Below are 19,944 nucleotides of genomic sequence, written 5' to 3' on the forward strand. Positions count from 1 at the left end.
ATCCACTGCCTTGACCTGTGGTTTGTACCGCTCCTAAAAACTAGGAAGTGGAACGGAAACTTATACCGACAATTTTATTTCATCGTGTATCATTTTTTTAACCAAGCACCATCTTCTCGTCAATTTGAGTTTAAAACACAGACACTATGTGGATCCCGAAGTAACCTTAACCAACTGCCCCAAACCAAGACAAATATCTGAGGGTAACTGCCCACCCGTAGTACCAGATTATGAGGTGCACTGATTTGACCCCATGTCAAATCATTTCAAGGAAGGACCGAGCATACATTTGACATCAACAGTATTTAGTTGCGGCAGACTAGACGTACTGGTAGCGTCTCTTTACCACGGGATTGTAATGTGGGTTTCAATTTTCTAACGAAACCACATATCTTTATGATCCAAATCTTCAATAATTGTGTCAGATGTATTTTTGGAAAGATCGCTATTTAAAATCAACAAAATCGTTCTATAAATAATCCGAGACACAGAATATGACGCAAACTTTTAGGTACTCTGTTTCTTCAATTGGTAAATTGATTAAAAATACTAAACATGCAACGTCTTAATTGATGTGCCACGCCCACTATAGCTAGGCTGCCCATGACTGTAGCTCTTCGAGTTTTAATACTTGCTTTGTATGTAGGCGTGGCACGTCACCCATTTAAAATATTAAAGTAAAAAGTAGCCTATAATTCCTTTGAAACATACAGGAGATTGTTAAAATTTCAGAAAAATCGTTTCAGCGGTTTAGCAGTCTATAAAGTCCAAACAAAGAAACACACATTCCTGGTACTTTCCTGGTACCTTTTCGTTTTCCAACTGATATTTTTTTAATTTTTACGTAAGAAAATATGCAATAACTATAAATAGGGTATATAAAATTCGGCACAGCCGAATACAGAACTTTTACTTGTTTTCAAAATACAAAAGCTACTAAATTCATACGACTTCTACTTGTTGGTAAATTTAAACTTAGTCAAGTCTCTTAAATCGACCGGTAAACACGTACGTATTTAAAATACCGGCAATAAAATATTTGTACTGTAGTTTTTATACGTTTTTTTTTGTTTAAGGGTGGAATTAAATAAAATTGTCGTCGACGTTTATTCATAATAAAAAAATAATAAATAATACATTTCTGATGTGATGTTTATGCGTATTTATAGAATTATAAAATTGCAACTAGGCAGACAGATAATAATAACTATAATAATAAAATTATTATAAAATAAAACTTGTATAGAAAAAAAACAAAACTAAATAATATTTGTGTGCTCTTAAAAAGTAAATAATTTCGAAAAATCTGTACTGTCTTGAATTTTTTTATAGAAAATTAACTGTTGATTGTTCGACTGCTGTGAAAAGTGCAAAAAAAAAGAGAATATTTGTGAATTTGATTAAAGCTCATTTTTAAACTTAATTTAAATAAAGGGGTGGGGATTCGAAAAATTAAAAACAAAAAAATAATAAAAAGAAAACAGATTTGTACTCAAAATAGTTGTATCAAAATATTTTTTCCTTAAAAAACGTGATTTTTTTATTTAAAAAAATCATGTTCCTCTTATTTTATTTATTTTTTTTTAAAGTTTTGAAAAAACGTGTCTTTGTAACATAATTAAATATCGCTATCATTATTTATGAAATCATAAAAATTTATATTGTTATGATGGAAAAAATAATCAATTTAGCAAGAAAGCAAAAATATTAAAGTAATAATCTGTTTCATGATAATATGCATGTATTTACTATAATTCGGTTTAAAGATCAAGTTCAACATAATCATTATGTACTCGTATATTTTAAAAATAACAACATTTATTAATGAGCTGAAACATTTTAATATAACTTTAAATATCACTATCATTTTATTACATCCTCATTCATGAAAAAAATGTGTTGAGAAGCAGCATTGATTGGTTTGATGTACAATACATTATAATTAGGTGGTTATTTACGTTTGTTAGTGTGTTTGTGAATAGCCGTTAAACCAAACATGTGAAAAGATTATTGGCTTTTTAAAACCTTTCTTTCTATCTATCTATCTATCTATCTATCTATCTATCTATCTATCTATCTATATATATAAAGTTCAGTTCACCTTCAGCTCTAGTACAGTTCTAGTTCTATCTATCTATCTATCTATCTATCTATCTATCTATCTATCTATCTATCTATCTATCTATCTATCTATCTATCTATCTATCTATCTATCTATCTATCTATCTTTCTTTCTTTCTTTCTATCTATCTATCTATCTATCTATCTATCTATCTATCTATCTATCTATCTATCTATCTATCTATCTATCTATCTATCTATCTATCTATCTATCTATCTATCTATCTATCTATCTATCTATCTATCTATCTATCTATATATAAAGTTCAGTTCACCTTCAGCTCTAGTACAGTTCTAGTTTAGTTCTAGTTCAGTTCTAGTTCAGTTCTAGTTCAGTTCTAGTTCAGTTCTAGTTCAGTTCTAGTTCTGTTCTAGTTCTAGTTCAGTTCTAGTTCAGTTCTAGTTCAGTTCTAGTTCAGTTCTAGTTCAGTTCTAGTTCAGTTCTAGTTCAGTTCTAGTTCAGTTCTAGTTCAGTTCTAGTTCAGTTCTAGTTCAGTTCTAGTTCAGTTCTAGTTCAGTTCTAGTTCAGTTCTAGTTCAGTTCTAGTTCAGTTCTAGTTCAGTTCTAGTTCAGTTCTAGTTCAGTTCTAGTTCAGTTCTAGTTCAGTTCTAGTTCAGTTCTAGTTCAGTTCTAGTTCAGTTCTAGTTCAGTTCTAGTTCAGTTCTAGTTCAGTTCTAGTTCAGTTATAGTTCTAGTTCAGTTCTAGTTCAGTTCTAGTTCAGTTCTAGTTCAGTTCTAGTTCAGTTCTAGTTCAGTTCTAGTTCAGTTCTAGTTCAGTTCTAGTTCAGTTCTAGTTCAGTTCTAGTTCAGTTCTAGTTCAGTTCTAGTTCAGTTCTAGTTCAGTTCTAGTTCAGTTCTAGTTCAGTTCTAGTTCAGTTCTAGTTCAGTTCTAGTTCAGTTCTAGTTCAGTTCTAGTTCAGTTCTAGTTCAGTTCTAGTTCAGTTCTAGTTCAGTTCTAGTTCAGTTCTAGTTCAGTTCTAGTTCAGTTCAGTTCTAGTTCAGTTCTAGTTCAGTTCTAGTTCAGTTCTAGTTCAGTTCTAGTTCAGTTCTAGTTCAGTTCTAGTTCAGTTCTAGTTCAGTTCTAGTTCAGTTCTAGTTCAGTTCTAGTTCAGTTCTAGTTCAGTTCTAGTTCAGTTCTAGTTCAGTTCTAGTTCAGTTCTAGTTCAGTTCTAGTTCAGTTCTAGTTCAGTTCTAGTTCAGTTCTAGTTTCAGTTCTAGTTCAGTTCTAGTTCAGTTCTAGTTCAGTTCTAGTTCAGTTCTAGTTCAGTTCTAGTTCAGTTCTAGTTCAGTTCTAGTTCAGTTCTAGTTCAGTTCTAGTTCAGTTCTAGTTCAGTTCTAGTTCAGTTCTAGTTCAGTTCTAGTTCAGTTCTAGTTCAGTTCTAGTTCAGTTCTAGTTCAGTTCTAGTTCAGTTCTAGTTCAGTTCTAGTTCAGTTCTAGTTCAGTTCTAGTTCAGTTCTAGTTCAGTTCTAGTTCAGTTCTAGTTCAGTTCTAGTTCAGTTCTAGTTCAGTTCTAGTTCAGTTCTAGTTCAGTTCTAGTTCAGTTCTAGTTCAGTTCTAGTTCAGTTCTAGTTCAGTTCTAGTTCAGTTCTAGTTCAGTTCTAGTTCAGTTCTAGTTCAGTTCTAGTTCAGTTCTAGTTCAGTTCTAGTTCAGTTCTAGTTCAGTTCTAGTTCAGTTCTAGTTCAGTTCTAGTTCAGTTCTAGTTCAGTTCTAGTTCAGTTCTAGTTCAGTTCTAGTTCAGTTCTAGTTCAGTTCTAGTTCAGTTCTAGTTCAGTTCTAGTTCAGTTCTAGTTCAGTTCTGGTTCAGTTCTGGTTCAGTTCGAGTTCAATAGACCACAATTGGGCCTATTGTTCGCTTCTTTCCACTTTTTAGGTGGGAATCGAACACACGAACTCCTCTTTAAAAACTACAAATGTGCTATTAAATTCCTCTTTAAGAAACATATGTATATATTTTTCTTAATTCTCAGATAGAAGGCACATCACATTCGTTGTAGCCGCATAAATTTTGTATATTTAGCAAATACTAAATTACACAAATTTCTCTCGAATTAATTAACGAAGTACATAATTATGTTTTGTATTTATGTTTCTAGACTATTTTTTGTGACTATAACAATATTTGATCAGTAAAGTTTTTTTTTGCCAATTTTTATTGAGATAAGCAAAATAAATAAAAGAACTGATTAATACTTTAAAATCAATTGATAGTAAAAACGTAAAGGGATTTCAATGATTTTTAATATATGTTTTCAACATATAAACAATTGAATGGTTAAATATTTTAGTTTAAGGTCCAATGAATGCAGTAATTAATAATTAACTGAATAATTAAGAAAAAAAATTAAATATGTAATTATATTTTGAGCAAGATATTTAATAACACGTGACGTGTGAGGATCGAACGAAAAGGGAGAACGAGTAATAACAAAAAGATCATTAAACAGCAGTCATTAAATTTATAAACAAAAATCGTTAAACTTTTATGATAATTTAAAATGAAATAAACTTAAAAAAACAAACCATATTCTTAACTAATTAAATTTTTATTTAAAACACACCCATTCCATTTCAAAACCACTGTGCAATACACATAGTAAATATGTTTATTTTTGCGTGTACAACGACTTTTTTTTAGTTTTTGCGATTAAGCAGTTGTATCAGTCGTCAGATAGTGTGTAAAGTACACAGTCATACAAAACCATAGTAGAACTAACAAGTGAACAAAATAATAAAATAAAATAATTAAATAATCATTCAACAATTACAGCTGAAAATTTCCAACAAACCGGCATATCGAGTGTTTTACAGTGGAAATTAGAACAACAATAACATTGACAACATGTTGGGCATCAATTATTTAACAGAAGCCCATTTAAAGGGCTTTGAAAAGTACAAGGTAAGTCGCAGATAATGTAAAATTGCAAAAAAATGAAAGAAAAGAAAACAAAACTTAATTTGTTGTAGTCGGGATATTTTATAATTAAATTATAATATAGTAGCAGCAATTAGTATTATAGTAGCGGAAAAGTAATGGCAACAAAAATGACAAGAAATCAATATTGTTAAACTATTTTATTATCGTTATTTTATGGAAATTTTGTCAATTATAAAAATCTGGCCCATTGTGCACAGTTCTTTTAGGAAACCTTATATTGCGATCTATGAAAGAAATTATCATCAAAATTTTAAAATCTGAGTTTCCCGGCAGTAGCCCCTCAGAGAATGTAAAATCAATAGTCCTGAGAAATGTAACATTTGAAGTAATATCACTTTGTGTGTTATTTCAACGAAAGACTAGCAAGTGTTCTGGCATTTCACTCTTTGTTCTGAATTCTTTTTATTCGTCTGAATCTGTTCGCCCAATCCTGTATAGTTATGCAAATAAACCAACTTCGTTCGGACCTATTTATTCTAAGGAGGCATTTAGTACTCGTTGGCATTACCCTATAAGATTTGAGTGACCCTATGTGCTCTTATGATGAAAAATTTTAGTAGAAAATCCTTATATGGAAGGAACTAGAGAAAAAAGTTCAAAATCTAGTTCCAGAGTTCTTTTGGCATTTAATATGTGTAATTACATCACTCGAGATATCTAGATATAACTGACAATAACTGAGAAAGTTTAAAACACGATTCACTGTCTGAAGACTTTTCGTCATCTCAGTAGAATCACTCTATAAGACTTTAGGTTCCCTATGTGGTTTTTCTCGTAAAAGATATTGGTAAAGAACTGTTAGATAAAGATCTATTAAAGGAACTATGGATAAAAGATCAGAAATTCAATTTCCTGTACATAGTTCCTTAGAATTTCCCAATCACTATTCCTGTGGAATGTAATATCGATGAAAGTTTAGTATTCCGAAGTTTTACTCTGCTCTTCTCAAGCTCCGATCTTGTATAGTTGTCCATGTAGACCTGTGTTTATCGGAGACACAGGTCTACATTATAATCATACTAATGAGGCTTTTCGTCCTCTTCTTCCAATGACAAATCCCTAGAACAATGAAGTGTAATGCTGGTTTTATATGCATGTATATGCATTCATTCGTTGATATGTCGGTGTTCTTGTCGAGGCTAACGGATACCTAGACTGTCTTCTTGTGAGTTGGTGATCATCTACTCAGTCCAATGATTTTACTCTTTAATGTTTAGCCTGTAATGGCTAATGATACTGTGGACATCGCAATTCGAGTGGGCATTTTGATAACTTTGAACGTAAAAGCTTTTGAGATTAAAGTTCTGGTACATTTCTCTTAGATTCAATTCTTCCATGAGTTAATTCTAGTATTAATATCCTTTCCTATGTTTACCTTCCCAATCATGAAGACTACTGTTTTTGTCATCTTTGGAGTTGTTGTCGAATCCCTCAGGGTCCTATTTCTTTTAAAAGAAGTTCACTTTCTCACGTCAGTAATTTTCAATGTGATCTCACAAGTTTACTGACCAATACTTTTATATAACCAGTGGACTTTGAGAACTGAGTAAGGTCTCTTTTCTTAATAACATTCTAGGCAGAGTACTTTTAACAAAGTTCTTCCTTGTCTAAACTAATGATCATCACAGACCAGTGTAACACACACAGTTCACTACTTTTAATGCTATAGCTTGGTTCACTATCTCATTAACCTATGGCAATTTTTATCGAAGGGTTACCGGCGTTGTAAACAGCATAATTGAGATCATTACGTTGCTTTCTTTTAGCTAATAAGACCTAAGATGGCAGCTCTTTTCTACATTTAAAAAGTCATTTGGACAAACATGTTGCCACTCGCTATAGCTTGCATAAGTTTATATCCTTCAGATATTTAACTCTTAGTAGTTATAAATACTAAGGAGTGAGATCGAAAAATTCTTAACATACATATATGTTTATAAAAAAGAAACCACTAAACTTACAGCTTTATTTTTTTTGATTTGATTCAAATTATTATTACAATTTACAAAAAAAAAAATATTTTTATAGTTGTAATCACTAGTGATGAAATTTTGAACCCTTCTCGGAAACCCTTCCATTAACGTTTTTATAGTGCTTTCTGTCACTTTGCTCGAACATGTAGTCCATTTCCGTTTAAAATCTACCACACTTTTGGACACCTTTTTTGTACTCTTCAATTCTCTTTTAACAAGAGCCCAATATCTCTCCACTGGCCTTAGCTCCGGGCAGTTTGGAGGATTTGCCTCTCTTGGTACAAATACCACATTATTGTTTTTGTACCACTCAAGGGCTTGTTTACCATAGTGACAGGATGCCAAGTCAGGCCAAAAATAAGTTCACACATTATGAAGTCTTATGAATGGAAGCAGCCTTTTTTGTAAACATTCCTTGATGTAAATTTCGGTATTTATAGAACCCGTTGTAACAAATGATTGGCTTCTTTTGTCGCAACTGCATATTGCTTGCCATACCAAGAACTTTCTGGGAAATTTTGTCTGCTTTTGGGTCCTAAACTTTTCTTCAACATTCTCTCGAGCATCAGCAACATAAAACTTTTGACCTGGAAGTTGCGAAAAATCTGCCAGAGCATACGTTTCGTCATCCATTATGCAGCAAGAATATTTTTTTATAAAACTTGACTTCAATTTTTGGCCTCTAAATTTTTAACAGCGTTCCTGTCAGGAACTTTTTGAGCCTAGTATGTTTTTAAACCTGCATTAGCTTCAACTTTTCGTACCAAATAGTCCGAGCACTGAGCTAACCGAGCTGCTTTCCTACCGGATGTGTTGGGAGCTCTTTTGAAAATGCGTTCTATTTTTTTGGCTTTAGAAACATCATGTGGACCATTCCTTCTACCTGAACCAGGTTTTCTATCAACTGACAAGTTCTCCCGGTACTGTTTAATAACATTGGAAACAGTTTGACGGCAGACCTTTGTATGCTTGGCCAACTTTTTGTAAGACCAAGTTGGGTTTAGTTGAAAATATTTTATAATTTCAGTACGCACTTTTTTCTGGTTACTCATTTTAATCAGATTAACAAAAAATTAATATAATTGACATTACACATAATAACTGACATGTTTTTCAAAGGTAACTTGATCAAAAAAAAAATCAAATAATACTTTGGTTGATAAATGTAATGAAAAACGTGTGTTAAGAATTTTTCGATCTCACTCCTTATTTGCTTAGGAGATTAAGAGAGAATCTGATATGTTTTGGAATATTCAGACATTTACCCAATATGATTCTTCTATTCTGTTCTCTGTACTCCAGATAGCGTAGCTATGCTGTCACCGAACTCTTGGCTATTTGCTCAACTCCATCCCTGTTGGAATTCTCTGAGGGTTCTGAGGCAGAACAGATTGAGAGAGAATCTGATATGCTTTAGAATATTCTGGCTTTTACCCAATATGATTCTTCTATTCTGTACTCCAGATAGCGTAGCTATGTTGCCACCGAACTCTTGGCTATTCGCTCAACTCTATCCCTGTTGGAATTCTCTGAGGGTTCTGAAGCAGAAACCTGAATAGTATTTAAAATACAATGATCTCTCCAAATTCATTGGAGGGGTGTAAATATTTCAGACCATTTAGTTTTTAATGGTCACGTTTTATTTGTTTCAGTATATCTCAACTACTTTGACCTATATTTATTCAAGATAAGATTTGTGCAAATAAACCACCTTATGATTAAAAATTCATTATAAATTATACATTTCGTAGAATATACAATTGCACTTTTAGTTATAAAATCAGTATTAAAATTGCATTTTGGTATTATATGTATATAATTTGATAAATGATGCTATTCTTGTTCCAATTAAAAAATTCCAAAAAATGTTTATAGATCCCTTGTGCGAAAAGCTCAAATTCATATTTATTTTACTTGATGCCCGATAAGAGTTTGAATCATTCACAACGTTTTAGATTAAAGATTAATAAAATTTTGTTTTTGTTTATTATTATTGCTGTTGTACTTAAGAAATATTTACTCTCCTCCTCCCAAATTTATTTACTAAATGAAAAAATACAAATAATACAAAACAAGTATCATTGACCACGTTAAATACTGATATTTCTTCATATTATTCGCTTAACAACTTTCTCAATGAAGAAAGATTTCAATTATTTGATTCAGTTGAGCGTTTTTATTTTTTTCTTCTTTATTAAATAATTTAATAAAACTGATGCTTATGAATATGTGTGAATATTAAATTTATTTAAATATTTATATTATGAGTTCACGATTAGTGCGTATAAAGTGTGAATGATAAGACTGATGATGGGGCTTTGTGGGTTTCATCGTTATCACTGTTTGTTCTAAATACAAACAATTCTAAATTGTGTGAATTGAAATTAACCCTTTTAAGGCGAAGGACACTTTAGAAAGAAAATATAAATATTAATCAGCATAAGGCATTGAAAGATTATAAAGTCGAATATTAATTTTAGTTTAATAATCTCATTATTAATCCTTTGGAGGTACAAAAGTATTAATTACCAAATGGAATTTAATCTCAAACTAAAACTTTTTTTAAATCGGAACAACAGTATCTGTAATTATTTTTATACTGTCCACTCTCGTGAGAAGAGTGCTTTAAGTGCGTAGCTTAAGTGCTGTTCTTACTCCACAATGGTCATTTTTAAACGCAGTGTGATCTAGAAACGATGCAACACCAGCCCTTTGTAACTCGCAAAGATGACAATTATTATAGTTCTAGATCTATATAAACTTTGTAATATAATCGTCAAGTTACAATAGTATTAAGCAATCCTCGACTTTCATATTAAGCATTGTCCCCCCTAAGTCGTTTAACTACATCAATAAAGCCCCCTTCACACGATCAAATAAGTAATATGATCTATATAAGAGATCTATATAAACTTTGTGATATAATCGTCAAATTGCAATCGTATTAAGCAATCCTCGACTTTCACATTAAGTATTGTCCCTCCCTAAGTCATATATACTTCAGTTCTAGTTCAGTTTTAGTTCAGTTCTAGTTCAGTTCTACTTCAGTTCTAGTTCAGTTCTAGTTCAGTTCTAGTTCAGTTCTAGTTCAGTTCTAGTTCAGTTCAGTTCTAGTTCAGTTCTAGTTCAGTTCTAGTTCAGTTCTAGTTCAGTTCTAGTTCAGTTCTAGTTCAGTTCTAGTTCAGTTCTAGTTCAGTTCTAGTTCAGTTCTAGTTCAGTTCTAGTTCAGTTCTAGTTCAGTTATACTTCAGTTTTTATTCAGTTCTAGTTCTGTTCTAGTGCAGTTCTAGTTCAGTTTTATTTCAGTTCTAGTTAAGTTCTAGTTCAGTTCAAGTTCAGTTCTAGTTCAGTTCTAGTTCAGTTCTAGTTCAGTTCTAGTTCAGTTCTAGTTCAGTTCTAGTTCAGTTCTAGTTCAGTTCTAGTTCAGTTCTAGTTCAGTTCTAGTTCAGTTCTAGTTCAGTTCTAGTTCAGTTCTAGTTCAGTTCTAGTTCAGTTCTAGTTCAGTTCTAGTTCAGTTCTAGTTCAGTTCTAGTTCAGTTCTAGTTCAGTTCTAGTTCAGTTCTAGTTCAGTTCTAGTTCGTTTCTAGTTCAGTTCTAGTTCAGCTCAAGTTCAGTTCTAGTTCAGTTTAAGGTCAGAAAAATATCATCTTATGTATACTTGACAACACTATAAATTTATAAAATTAAAAAATAAACAAAACTCTCAACAAGAATTGGTGGAAATTTATGAAAAATGGTGGTTGATGTTAAAAATTTACTTGTTATAGGTACTTTGTTGTGTTTATAATAGTTGCTTCTCGCTTCCACACATTTAACTATTACTTTTATTAATATACCAATTAGATTTTGCACTTACCGTTAGATTTATACAGAAATTTGTAAAAATTTATTGACGGCCACAATGCTGAGGAGTCTTAATTTCACTTCTTTTTTTAAATTTGTTAATACAACACTTTCAAACTTAAATAATGTATTATTCTTTCACTTTTCTTAAAAACAACACTTTAAAACAACTTTTATTAATAATACATTGTTGCAAATCAAGCTTATTTATTAATTAATATATTTATTTACACGAGTTTAACAAATTGCCACAAATTTCGTTCACATGTTCCTTTTTATTTCTTTTGTAAACAAACTTCAAGGAAAACTTCAAAGTTAATTTGTAAGGCTTAACGGCGTAAGCTCTGATGCCGGCCTATTGTTTAGACAAGTCTTCGGGCGATTAAAAAGTTAGTGATATTTTCAATGTAGGTTTATTATTCTAGAAATATGGATGGGGCTTTGGGGAAATATTTAGAAATTCAATACAAATTAACACTTGGAACCACTTTTTTAATTCTTTCAATGAATAGAGACTTTAAACGTTTACAATAATAATTGTTTTGTTTGTTTGTTCTATGATAACGTTTTTTATCGATCAAAGAAAATCAGTCAATATTTATTTTTTCTGAACTTGGCCTGAGTTTAGTTTAGTTCTAGCTCGGATCTAATTCATATCTACTTTAGTTCAGTTTAACATCAATTCTAATTCAGTTCTAGTTTAGTTCTTGTTCAGTTTTATTTCAGATTTTTTTGCAGTTCTAGTTTAGTTGTTGTTCAGTTATAGTTCAGTTCCAGTTCAGTTCTAGTTCAGTTCAAGTTCAGTTCTAGTTCAGTTCATATCAGTTCTAGTTCAATTATGGTTCAGTTCTAGTTCAGTTCTAGTTCAGAACTAGTTCAGAACTAGTTCAGTTCTAGTTCAGTTCTAGTTCAGTTCTAGTTCAGTTCTAGTTCAGTTCTAGTTCAGTTCTAGTTCAGTTCTAGTTCAGTTCTAGTTCAGTTCTAGTTCAGTACGAGTTCAGTTCTAGTACAATTATAGTGCAGTACTAGTTCAGTTCTAGTTCAATTCTAGTAGAGTTCTAGTTCTGGTTCAGTTCTAGTTCAATTCTATTTTAGTTCTAGTTCAGTTCTAGTTCTGGTTCATATCTTGAGTTCTAGTTGTGTTTAGTTAACATTTATATTTTGTTAATATCTAATATTATTGTTCTAATACGTATTTGTTTTCATTTCAGTATAGCAGCATAGACACCAGTTATCTCAGTGTATATGTTATGCACCCATTTTGGAATAAATGTGTTGAGGCAAGTACAATATTTTATCTTCTCTATAATATCAATAAATTCTAACCAATTTATTTTCACTCCTTACAGTTCCTGCCACGATGGTTAGCACCTAATATTCTCACATTTGTTGGTTTCCTTATGACAGTTATAAACTTTCTATTATTAGCGTATTATGATTGGAATTTTGATTCGGCAAATCAGCCGGTAAATCCAGTACCGGGTTGGGTGTGGTCAGTGGAAGCATTAAATATTTTACTTTATTATAATTTAGGTATGATTTTCAAGTGAATTTATTATAAAATATTATATTGAAAATATTTTGTTATTACCAACAGATGGCATGGATGGCAAACAGGCGCGCCGTACCGGTACTAGTGGTCCTTTGGGTGAATTATTCGATCATGGTTTAGATTCATATTCCGCTGTACTGATACCTATTTATATGTTTTCCTTATTCGGTTCGGAAGATTTACCACCCATACGCATGTTTTTCGTTATATGGAATGTTTTCTTAAATTTCTATTTGACACATGTGGAGAAATATAATACCGGTGTTATGTTTTTACCCTGGGGTTATGATTTCACCATGTGGGTAAGTTGTTAACGAGAAAATGGTTTTGCAATTGGATTTATTTTGTTTGTGGTATTTTGTTTTTTCTAGGGCGTTAGCTTGACTTTGTTTTTGACTACTATTCTTGGACCTGGCATTTGGAGATATCGCACATTTTTCAATTTATCTATGGCCAATTTATTTGAATTGGCTTTAGTAGGATCGGGTGTTTTTACAAGTCATCCGATTATTATTAAAAATATATACATGTAAGTTAAGTCCAGAGGACAAAATCGAATCTCAACATATCAAATTTAATTGTTGTTTATTTGGATTTGATGATTTTTCTTTTTATAAAATTAGGTCCTATAAAAATAAAACGGGTAAAATGAGACCCTTCATGGAAGCGGCTCGTCCCATGTTTGCTTTTCTTTGGCTGTTTTTATTAACCACCATTTGGGTATTATTCTCACGTAATCATATTTTAGAATTAGAACCAAGAATTATGTTCGTATTATTCGGTACATTATTCTCGAATATAGCGGTAAGTTTAGATTGATTAATTTAAAAAAAAATTAACCGTTTCTTTCTATTTCACTCAGTGCCGCTTAATTGTGGCTCAAATGTCTGATACCCGCTGTGATGGTTTCAATATTTTAATGTGGCCTCTGGTGGCAACTGTCGCTGTTAGCTGTTTTCCCTGGTATAAGGATGTAATGGGTACAGAATTACCCGTAGATATAGAAAGATGGATTATGCAGGCTTTAACGATATTTGTAACAATTGCCCATTTACACTATGGCCAAGGAGTGGTGAGTTGGATTGGTATATATAAATATTATAAAAAGATAATTAAAATCGTATGTTTTTGTTATATTCCAGGTCCGTGAAATGTGTAGTCATTTTAAAATTCGCTGCTTTAAAGTAAGAGATCTCAAACGGGAAAATTAATCAAATAATTGGGTTTTAATTCATAGCATGTTTAAAAGTTTGTTAGGGGAATTTTTAAGTACTAACATTTAAAAATATGTCCTTGTCTTCTATTCATATATAAATGTTTTATATTTAAGTTATTTTACATCTTATATTAGAGGTAAAATTTGCCAGTATTTTCAAAACCTTGTTGATATTAAAGTCACAATTCGCTTTAAAAGTTTTGTGAGATTATAGTTAATGTAATCGATTCCAGTAGAGACAGGAGTTTTATCTAATTTTCTAAGATTGTTAACATTAACTAATTATATTATGCTATGTATACACGGTTGTTAGATCTTACAACGTTGGCAGTCTTGCTGAAAATGTCTAATAACAGTGTAAACTTACAAATTTTGTCTTCCAATATTGTCAGTAATGCTTTTTCTGACAGTTTAGCAAAAAAAAGTTTAGACGATTGTTAGAGATTTTCTGAACATTTTACTGACAACATTGTAAGATCTGACAACCGTGTATTACGGTTTTTTATTTAATTCTATTGAAAATTTGGTTCAAATATTCATTAAGCCCTACTTTGTATAAAACGTTTACTGGAATGATTTTTAGTTTTAAGTCCATACAACGAAGCCAAATTTGATTTTTGTACATCATTTAGTTTTAAGTCCAAAGTTAAAAATATTTAAGAAAAAAATCCTCATTAATCCTAGTCAAGACACTTATATTCGATTTACTTTGTATTTGTTGTATGCTGTGATAAGTGTTAATGGAGATTTCGATTCTATAGAGTGGAACTTCAGTTGCAGAATTAAATGAATCTTATCGCGAATAGTTTAGTCATTAATTGATAGTACAGACAATCAAGCACGATCCTTTGACCAATTTAGGGCAAATTTTTGAGTTGGAATCAAATGCCAATTAATAATCAGATTAGTTAATCTAAAAATAAATTAATTCCAAAAACAAATTGATTCTTTGATATTAAGTAACATTCTCACAATAATCTAGCAGTCTTATAAAGACATTCTATAGGGTTCAATAGTTAAGTATAGGTCGAACTTTTCAAAAATGCATATACATTATAAACCAATATGAAGAACTTAGTGCCACGAATAGTTTTCAAAAAAAAAAAACTTTTGATGAGGCCGTGAATTATTTGCGGGACAAACTTCATGGAATTTAAAAGAGTTAATCATTTTGTATATGAGAGCATAAGTTTGTTTTAACGGTGGTCCGTTTTTCACTATACATTATAGTTTGACTATAATCAATATATTTATAAATGATAAAACTAAATACCGAGAGCTTATTTATAAAAAAGTGACCCGATGGTGCTCATTACAAAAATCTCTATACCTTTTAGAAAATTAATGAAAATAGTCTTTATGTTAAATACTGGGTCCAAATTCTAGCGAAGGAAATTTCTAAAAACATTTTCTAAAATTCTATTGAGATTTTGATCGCTTTCGAATGCCAGAATTTGACCCCTATTTCAATCATTGTGCTTTTAACAAACAGACTTTCCTTCCGTATTGGTCCAATCGTAGTTACAATAAACAGACAATCGGAGAAGCTAGATAGAACAAGCCGACAAATATTTAACCCAGAGACCAAATAATACTTCTCTAAAGGATTGAGCTGCACTTAAAATATTTCAAAGAAGAAAGAAGAACAATCACATGTTAAGCCTTTATTTTAAAGTTAACAGAATATATTATCGGATAGCTATAACATAACATATAACATTATATAGCTTAAGTTACCATGGTTCAGTTATACACTCTCAAAAACGACCAAAAATTGCGTTTTCAAACTTAAGGCCACAATATCTCATACCACAGATGTGATGCAGAAAATCTAAGGTTAGATTTGGATTTAGATAAGTATTTTGTTGGGCTGTGTAATCTATAGATCTAATAGGGTTCATAAGATACATTTTGTCAGTACAATATTTTCATATATAACAGACATAATCAAACCGATGACAGGTTTGACGCTCTAAACTCAAGACGTACGTATATCAAAAATCAAGAGTAATTTGTTATTTCCAAAGACTTTGAATAAGAAGTCAAAACCCCAGTTGCTAAAAGATCTAGTTTTCGAGTTTCTAAAGGGTTAAGTTTTCGTAACATTGTGACATGGACATTTTCCATTAAATATAGACGAAATGTAGTGTCAAACGATTTGTTTGAAAGTCGACATTTTTCAAACTTAAGATATTTCAAAGAAGAAACATTATATATAACAGAATTTAGATCTTAAATTTGAAGCTAATATATAGAATCTTTATACGGTCTATTATAACGTTTTAAATATGTTAAAAAAAGGAGATAACATATTATGCTACGTTATCTCGTTAACAGAGTGAGAGTATCAGCACATCTGAACTAAGGTTTGTCAAAACGGATCTATTAAAGCATGACTAGAATTTAAGTGCATAGAACAAGTATTTATTAGATAAATATAAACTAAACTTAAGATAAATATTATTTCTAAAATACAACATTTAATTTATTATAATTTTAAATTTATTTATAATTTTATTTTAATTTTGCATTTGAGTTACTAAAAAAAATAATGTCTATATAAAAAGAAAATACGGGTATACTATTTAATTAATTGATATTATATAGAAAGATAATAAAATATTTGTCGAAATATTTTGCATGTTTTCTGGGGGTATTTATTTTGTATTTATATAAAATATGTAAAATTTTTAAAATAAATCTTCCTCTAAATCTAGATTAAACCACAAACACCACCGGAACAAGAAATGCAATTGCCAAATGGAACTGTTTAAAAAGGGGAAAAAAGACAGCATTTTCTTTTTTAATTTTTGGGAACAAATTTACCTTTAAAATTTAGTTGTAAGATTTTAAAATTATTAAATAAAACAAACAACAAATATTTACATTTTAAGCTAAATATTTTTTTTAACAAATAAAGATTTAAAAATTAGTTTTTGTTAAAAATTTTGGAAATTTTCTTATAATTTTCAAACCATTGACTTTGTATTTCTTATACATTACAGATTGATTCCAATTAGAACCAACGAGTTTTTATGCATTTCGTGCAAAATATCGTCGTGTGGTTACGTGAAAGATCAGCTGATTTGTGTTTTTTATACAAAAACTCAACGGTAATCACATGGTCAAACTCAAGTCTTGTATTCATAAAAAAGATCTTATTAAGGTTCGTCATAGAACTGTTTATACTTATGGAAGTATTATACTTGAGCTGGGCTCAACATTGAGCCCTCAAGGTTAACCCGACGAAGGCGGAATTCTGTCTTCTCACAAGAAAGACAAAACTACGTATACTGAACCTTGACAGACAAAGTTAATTATTTAGGTGTAATCCTCGACCGGAATTTAAAATGGAGACATCACAAAATTCTAAGCTTTCAAAATTCTAACAACAATATATACTGGACACATTGGAAGGTTTTAGACAATCATCGGACGTTGCTGATCACATACCAGACATAGAATATGTCGGAAACTTTGAAACGCTAATTCCAAATAGAATGACTAGGTCAAGTGGAAAACTAGAGTAAATACCAGTAGGAATGAGGACCAAAGACAGAAACATAACACAGTTTACCTAATCACAACAATTTCATATATTTACCGACAGCAAGAAGACAATTTGGGGCGATATATAGTTGATATTGGATTGTAAGAAAGCTTTAACCGAATACTCTCCCAGATGTAAGGTTTACATCATATACATGAGTACCAGACCACTCGGGAGTAGTCGACAACGAAAGGGCGAATGAAATATCCTTAAAGGGACTGATTAGAACAAGACGAGAAAACTCCACAAAATGAGCAAGTCTGAAGTTCAGAGTGGACACACAAAATTACCAGCAGATCTATACAAAATTGTCCGTGCGGATTCGGACGAATGTAGAGCATGTGGAAAGGACAGTGAAACTTTTGAGCACTTCCTTTGCCACTAACAGACATTCGTCGAAGTTAGATCTAAGTATCTTGGAAGTGATGTTATTTCGGAAATAACATTCCTGACTAACACTGATTGGAAAATTTTTAGGAATTACGTCCAAGAAACTGATTTTCTTCGGATTTAATATATCCTTCGATCAACCTACCTAGTTTTATATAAGTCTTAACTGCTGACTTTTGTAATGATCCCCTTCAGAATATGATCTGATGGTCAAAATTCACTTATAAACACTAATATCACAATGATAATCTTTATCCCGATATTATTAGTAATTCATGAGTTATTTACGATTAAGAAGGTTCATCGTTATTTACCATTAAAATATTTTCAATGAACGAAAGACGTGTAAGCAATTATGGTCCGATCTATAAAAAAATCTTTTTTGTTAATCTTACATTGTACCCTTAACCTTCGTGAGAAAGGTATTGAAGTCGAAGTGTTTTACGTGAGTACTTGGCGCGTAGCCCTATCTCACGGTGGTACTTTTACAGCCACTGGGTGAGTATAATAAACAACTCACCACTGCCCTCTTATTTATTTTACACGCAGGTCGCAATTTTTGCACATGGATGGACCGTTTCGTGTATAAGCACTTTGATCATGTATTTCAGCTATCTAATCTCTGACCATTGTTGTCCCGTTGCTTAACTTCCAAGATGTAAAACATCAATTCCGTTTACAACCACACCGATGGAATGGCCTCTGTTGAGTCGGCAACAGCACCTAGAGACGTATCCGGTAGACCGAAGTACGAATCCGTCAACTTAGCAGAGACTTACTCACTGGGAAACACTGTGGTAATTCTGGTATAAACAGTGTTCACTCTGAACATACCTGGGCCAATTTTTATTGTAGCACTTGTGTATGATATCTTTCATTATCATCATTCAACCCAGCACACTTCTCATTTATACGACACATTCATAAGAGAAAAACATACGACAAGTTCATTTAGGGTAGGATAAGGCCCGCATACCTCTACATCCAATCCGTATCATATACAATTGACAGCAACTCATTTCCAACGCTTAGTCCCACAGTCACTCCTCTGTGTGGTATCTGTTGTCATTCGACAACAGCACTGAACTTATCCCGACTTTACCATTTATCAGTCCTTTAACGGCCACTTACTCTTCCCGAGAATTTGGGTTTAAACCTCAGACACTACGTGGATTCCGTAGTACCAGATTATGTGGTTCTCTGGTTAGACCAAAAGTAGCGAGAGCAGCACTAGTATGTGCCTATTGAAAACGGTTAAGATCGGCCCATTATTTCACCTAGCTCTCATACAACTGATCCCCCCAATAGGGCTTGTAAACCTTGTAATCAAACTACAGGTCGCAACTTTGGAGATAATTCAATGAAATTTGGCACATGATCTTCCATGGTACCGTAGACGAAGCCTGTTGAAAATGTTTTACCCCTAGCCCCCATACAACTGGACCCGCCGAATAAGGCATTTAATTTCATAATTATGTTAATAAACTCGTATGTCGACAAAAAGCTGCAAAACCAATTTCTATACTAGCCTTGATGACCCTCATGAACTCTATAATTATAGGGTCACATTTGGTCCCTGTAAAATAATTTTAAACAAAATCATAAATTACTTAATACTTAGGGGGTAAAAACACATTTAGACAAATTATAAATGACTTAAATTCACTTTTCAAAAATGTTTTTTTAATCTTATTTTTTTTTGTTAAATAAATTATGTATTGTTTATTTAACAATTAAAATAATTTATTTGTATATAAAATTTCCACATAATTAATTAAAAAAAAAAAAAACAGCAACAAAAGAAAAACAATTTTTAAAGAAATTTTGTTATACAAAATAAAATTTATTTTTCTTTGCGTTTAAATAATTAATCGCCAGTCATCATTTCCATAAATTCTACAAAAAAAAGAAGAAAATAATTATTTATAAAGAAGATAAGTGCAAATATTGAAAATATTCAATCAAAATACCATCAAAATCCACAGTGCCCGAACCATCGGTATCAATTTCCGCTATAATACCATCCAAATCACTTGAAGATAATTTATCATCTAAAGCAGCTAAGATTTCTTTAAGTGTAGAAGTGGTAATATAACCATTACCCTCACGATCATACAAACGAAAGGCTTCTTTCAATTCCTTTTGTATGGCCTCAGCATCTTCTTCCTCTAGAAAATGGGCGGCTATATTGCAAAAACCATCGAAATTAACTTTACCCGTATCTTCGGGATCATTTTCATCGATTAATTCCTGCAATTCACTTTCCTCAAACATTTGACCCATACTATTGAGTATGGTCTTAAGGCGTAGACATTCTATAAAACCGGTTTTTTGCGTATCGAACATTTGAAATGCTTTACGC

The 19,944-nt window shown here is 31.5% G+C and overlaps 2 protein-coding genes across 3 annotated transcripts in view; one reads left to right on the forward strand and one right to left on the reverse strand.

The window, feature by feature from the left end:
* Window positions 1-989: 989 nt before the first annotated feature.
* LOC111684181 (ethanolaminephosphotransferase 1) lies at window positions 990-16,535 on the forward strand. Of its 2 annotated transcripts, none has more exons than XM_046956447.1 (10): window positions 990-1,008; window positions 4,891-5,019; window positions 12,086-12,154; window positions 12,224-12,407; window positions 12,472-12,728; window positions 12,798-12,955; window positions 13,050-13,230; window positions 13,289-13,498; window positions 13,569-13,610; window positions 16,360-16,535. In XM_046956447.1, exons 2-10 carry the CDS (start codon window positions 4,963-4,965, stop codon window positions 16,414-16,416), a joined length of 1,215 nt encoding a protein of 404 aa, XP_046812403.1. In that variant the 5' UTR covers window positions 990-1,008; window positions 4,891-4,962; the 3' UTR covers window positions 16,417-16,535. The 2 variants fall into 2 exon arrangements, with proteins under 2 accessions (XP_046812403.1, XP_046812404.1); XM_046956448.1 differs by lacking the exon at window positions 990-1,008 and having other exon boundaries at window positions 4,760-5,019; window positions 12,224-12,237; window positions 12,303-12,407.
* A 2,887-nt stretch (window positions 16,536-19,422) lies between these two features.
* LOC111684184 (troponin C) overlaps window positions 19,423-19,944 on the reverse strand; it is an 809-nt gene continuing 287 nt past the window's right edge. Inside the window, exons 2-3 of the mRNA XM_023446307.2 lie at window positions 19,553-19,944; window positions 19,423-19,478 (exon numbers count right to left, since the gene is read on the reverse strand). The exon at window positions 19,553-19,944 is cut by the window's right edge and continues 26 nt beyond it. Of these exons, the coding sequence (XP_023302075.1) occupies window positions 19,450-19,478; window positions 19,553-19,944 (421 nt within the window). The 3' untranslated portion in view covers window positions 19,423-19,449. The remainder of the gene's footprint in view (window positions 19,479-19,552) is intronic.

Source organism: Lucilia cuprina, chromosome 2 (assembly GCF_022045245.1).
Source record: "Lucilia cuprina isolate Lc7/37 chromosome 2, ASM2204524v1, whole genome shotgun sequence".
In the NCBI taxonomy this organism is placed as follows: Eukaryota; Metazoa; Arthropoda; class Insecta; order Diptera; family Calliphoridae; genus Lucilia; species Lucilia cuprina.

Bases quoted from the DNA above. Each gene is read 5' to 3' on its own strand.
- LOC111684181 (XM_046956447.1), top strand. From the start codon at position 4,963: ATGTTGGGCATCAATTATTTAACAGAAGCCCATTTAAAGGGCTTTGAA. The intron at 12,155-12,223 runs GCAAGTACAATA...CACTCCTTACAG, and splicing joins TTTGGAATAAATGTGTTGAG to TTCCTGCCACGATGGTTAGC. The intron at 13,611-16,359 runs GTAAGAGATCTC...CTCTAAATCTAG, and splicing joins TTAAAATTCGCTGCTTTAAA to ATTAAACCACAAACACCACC.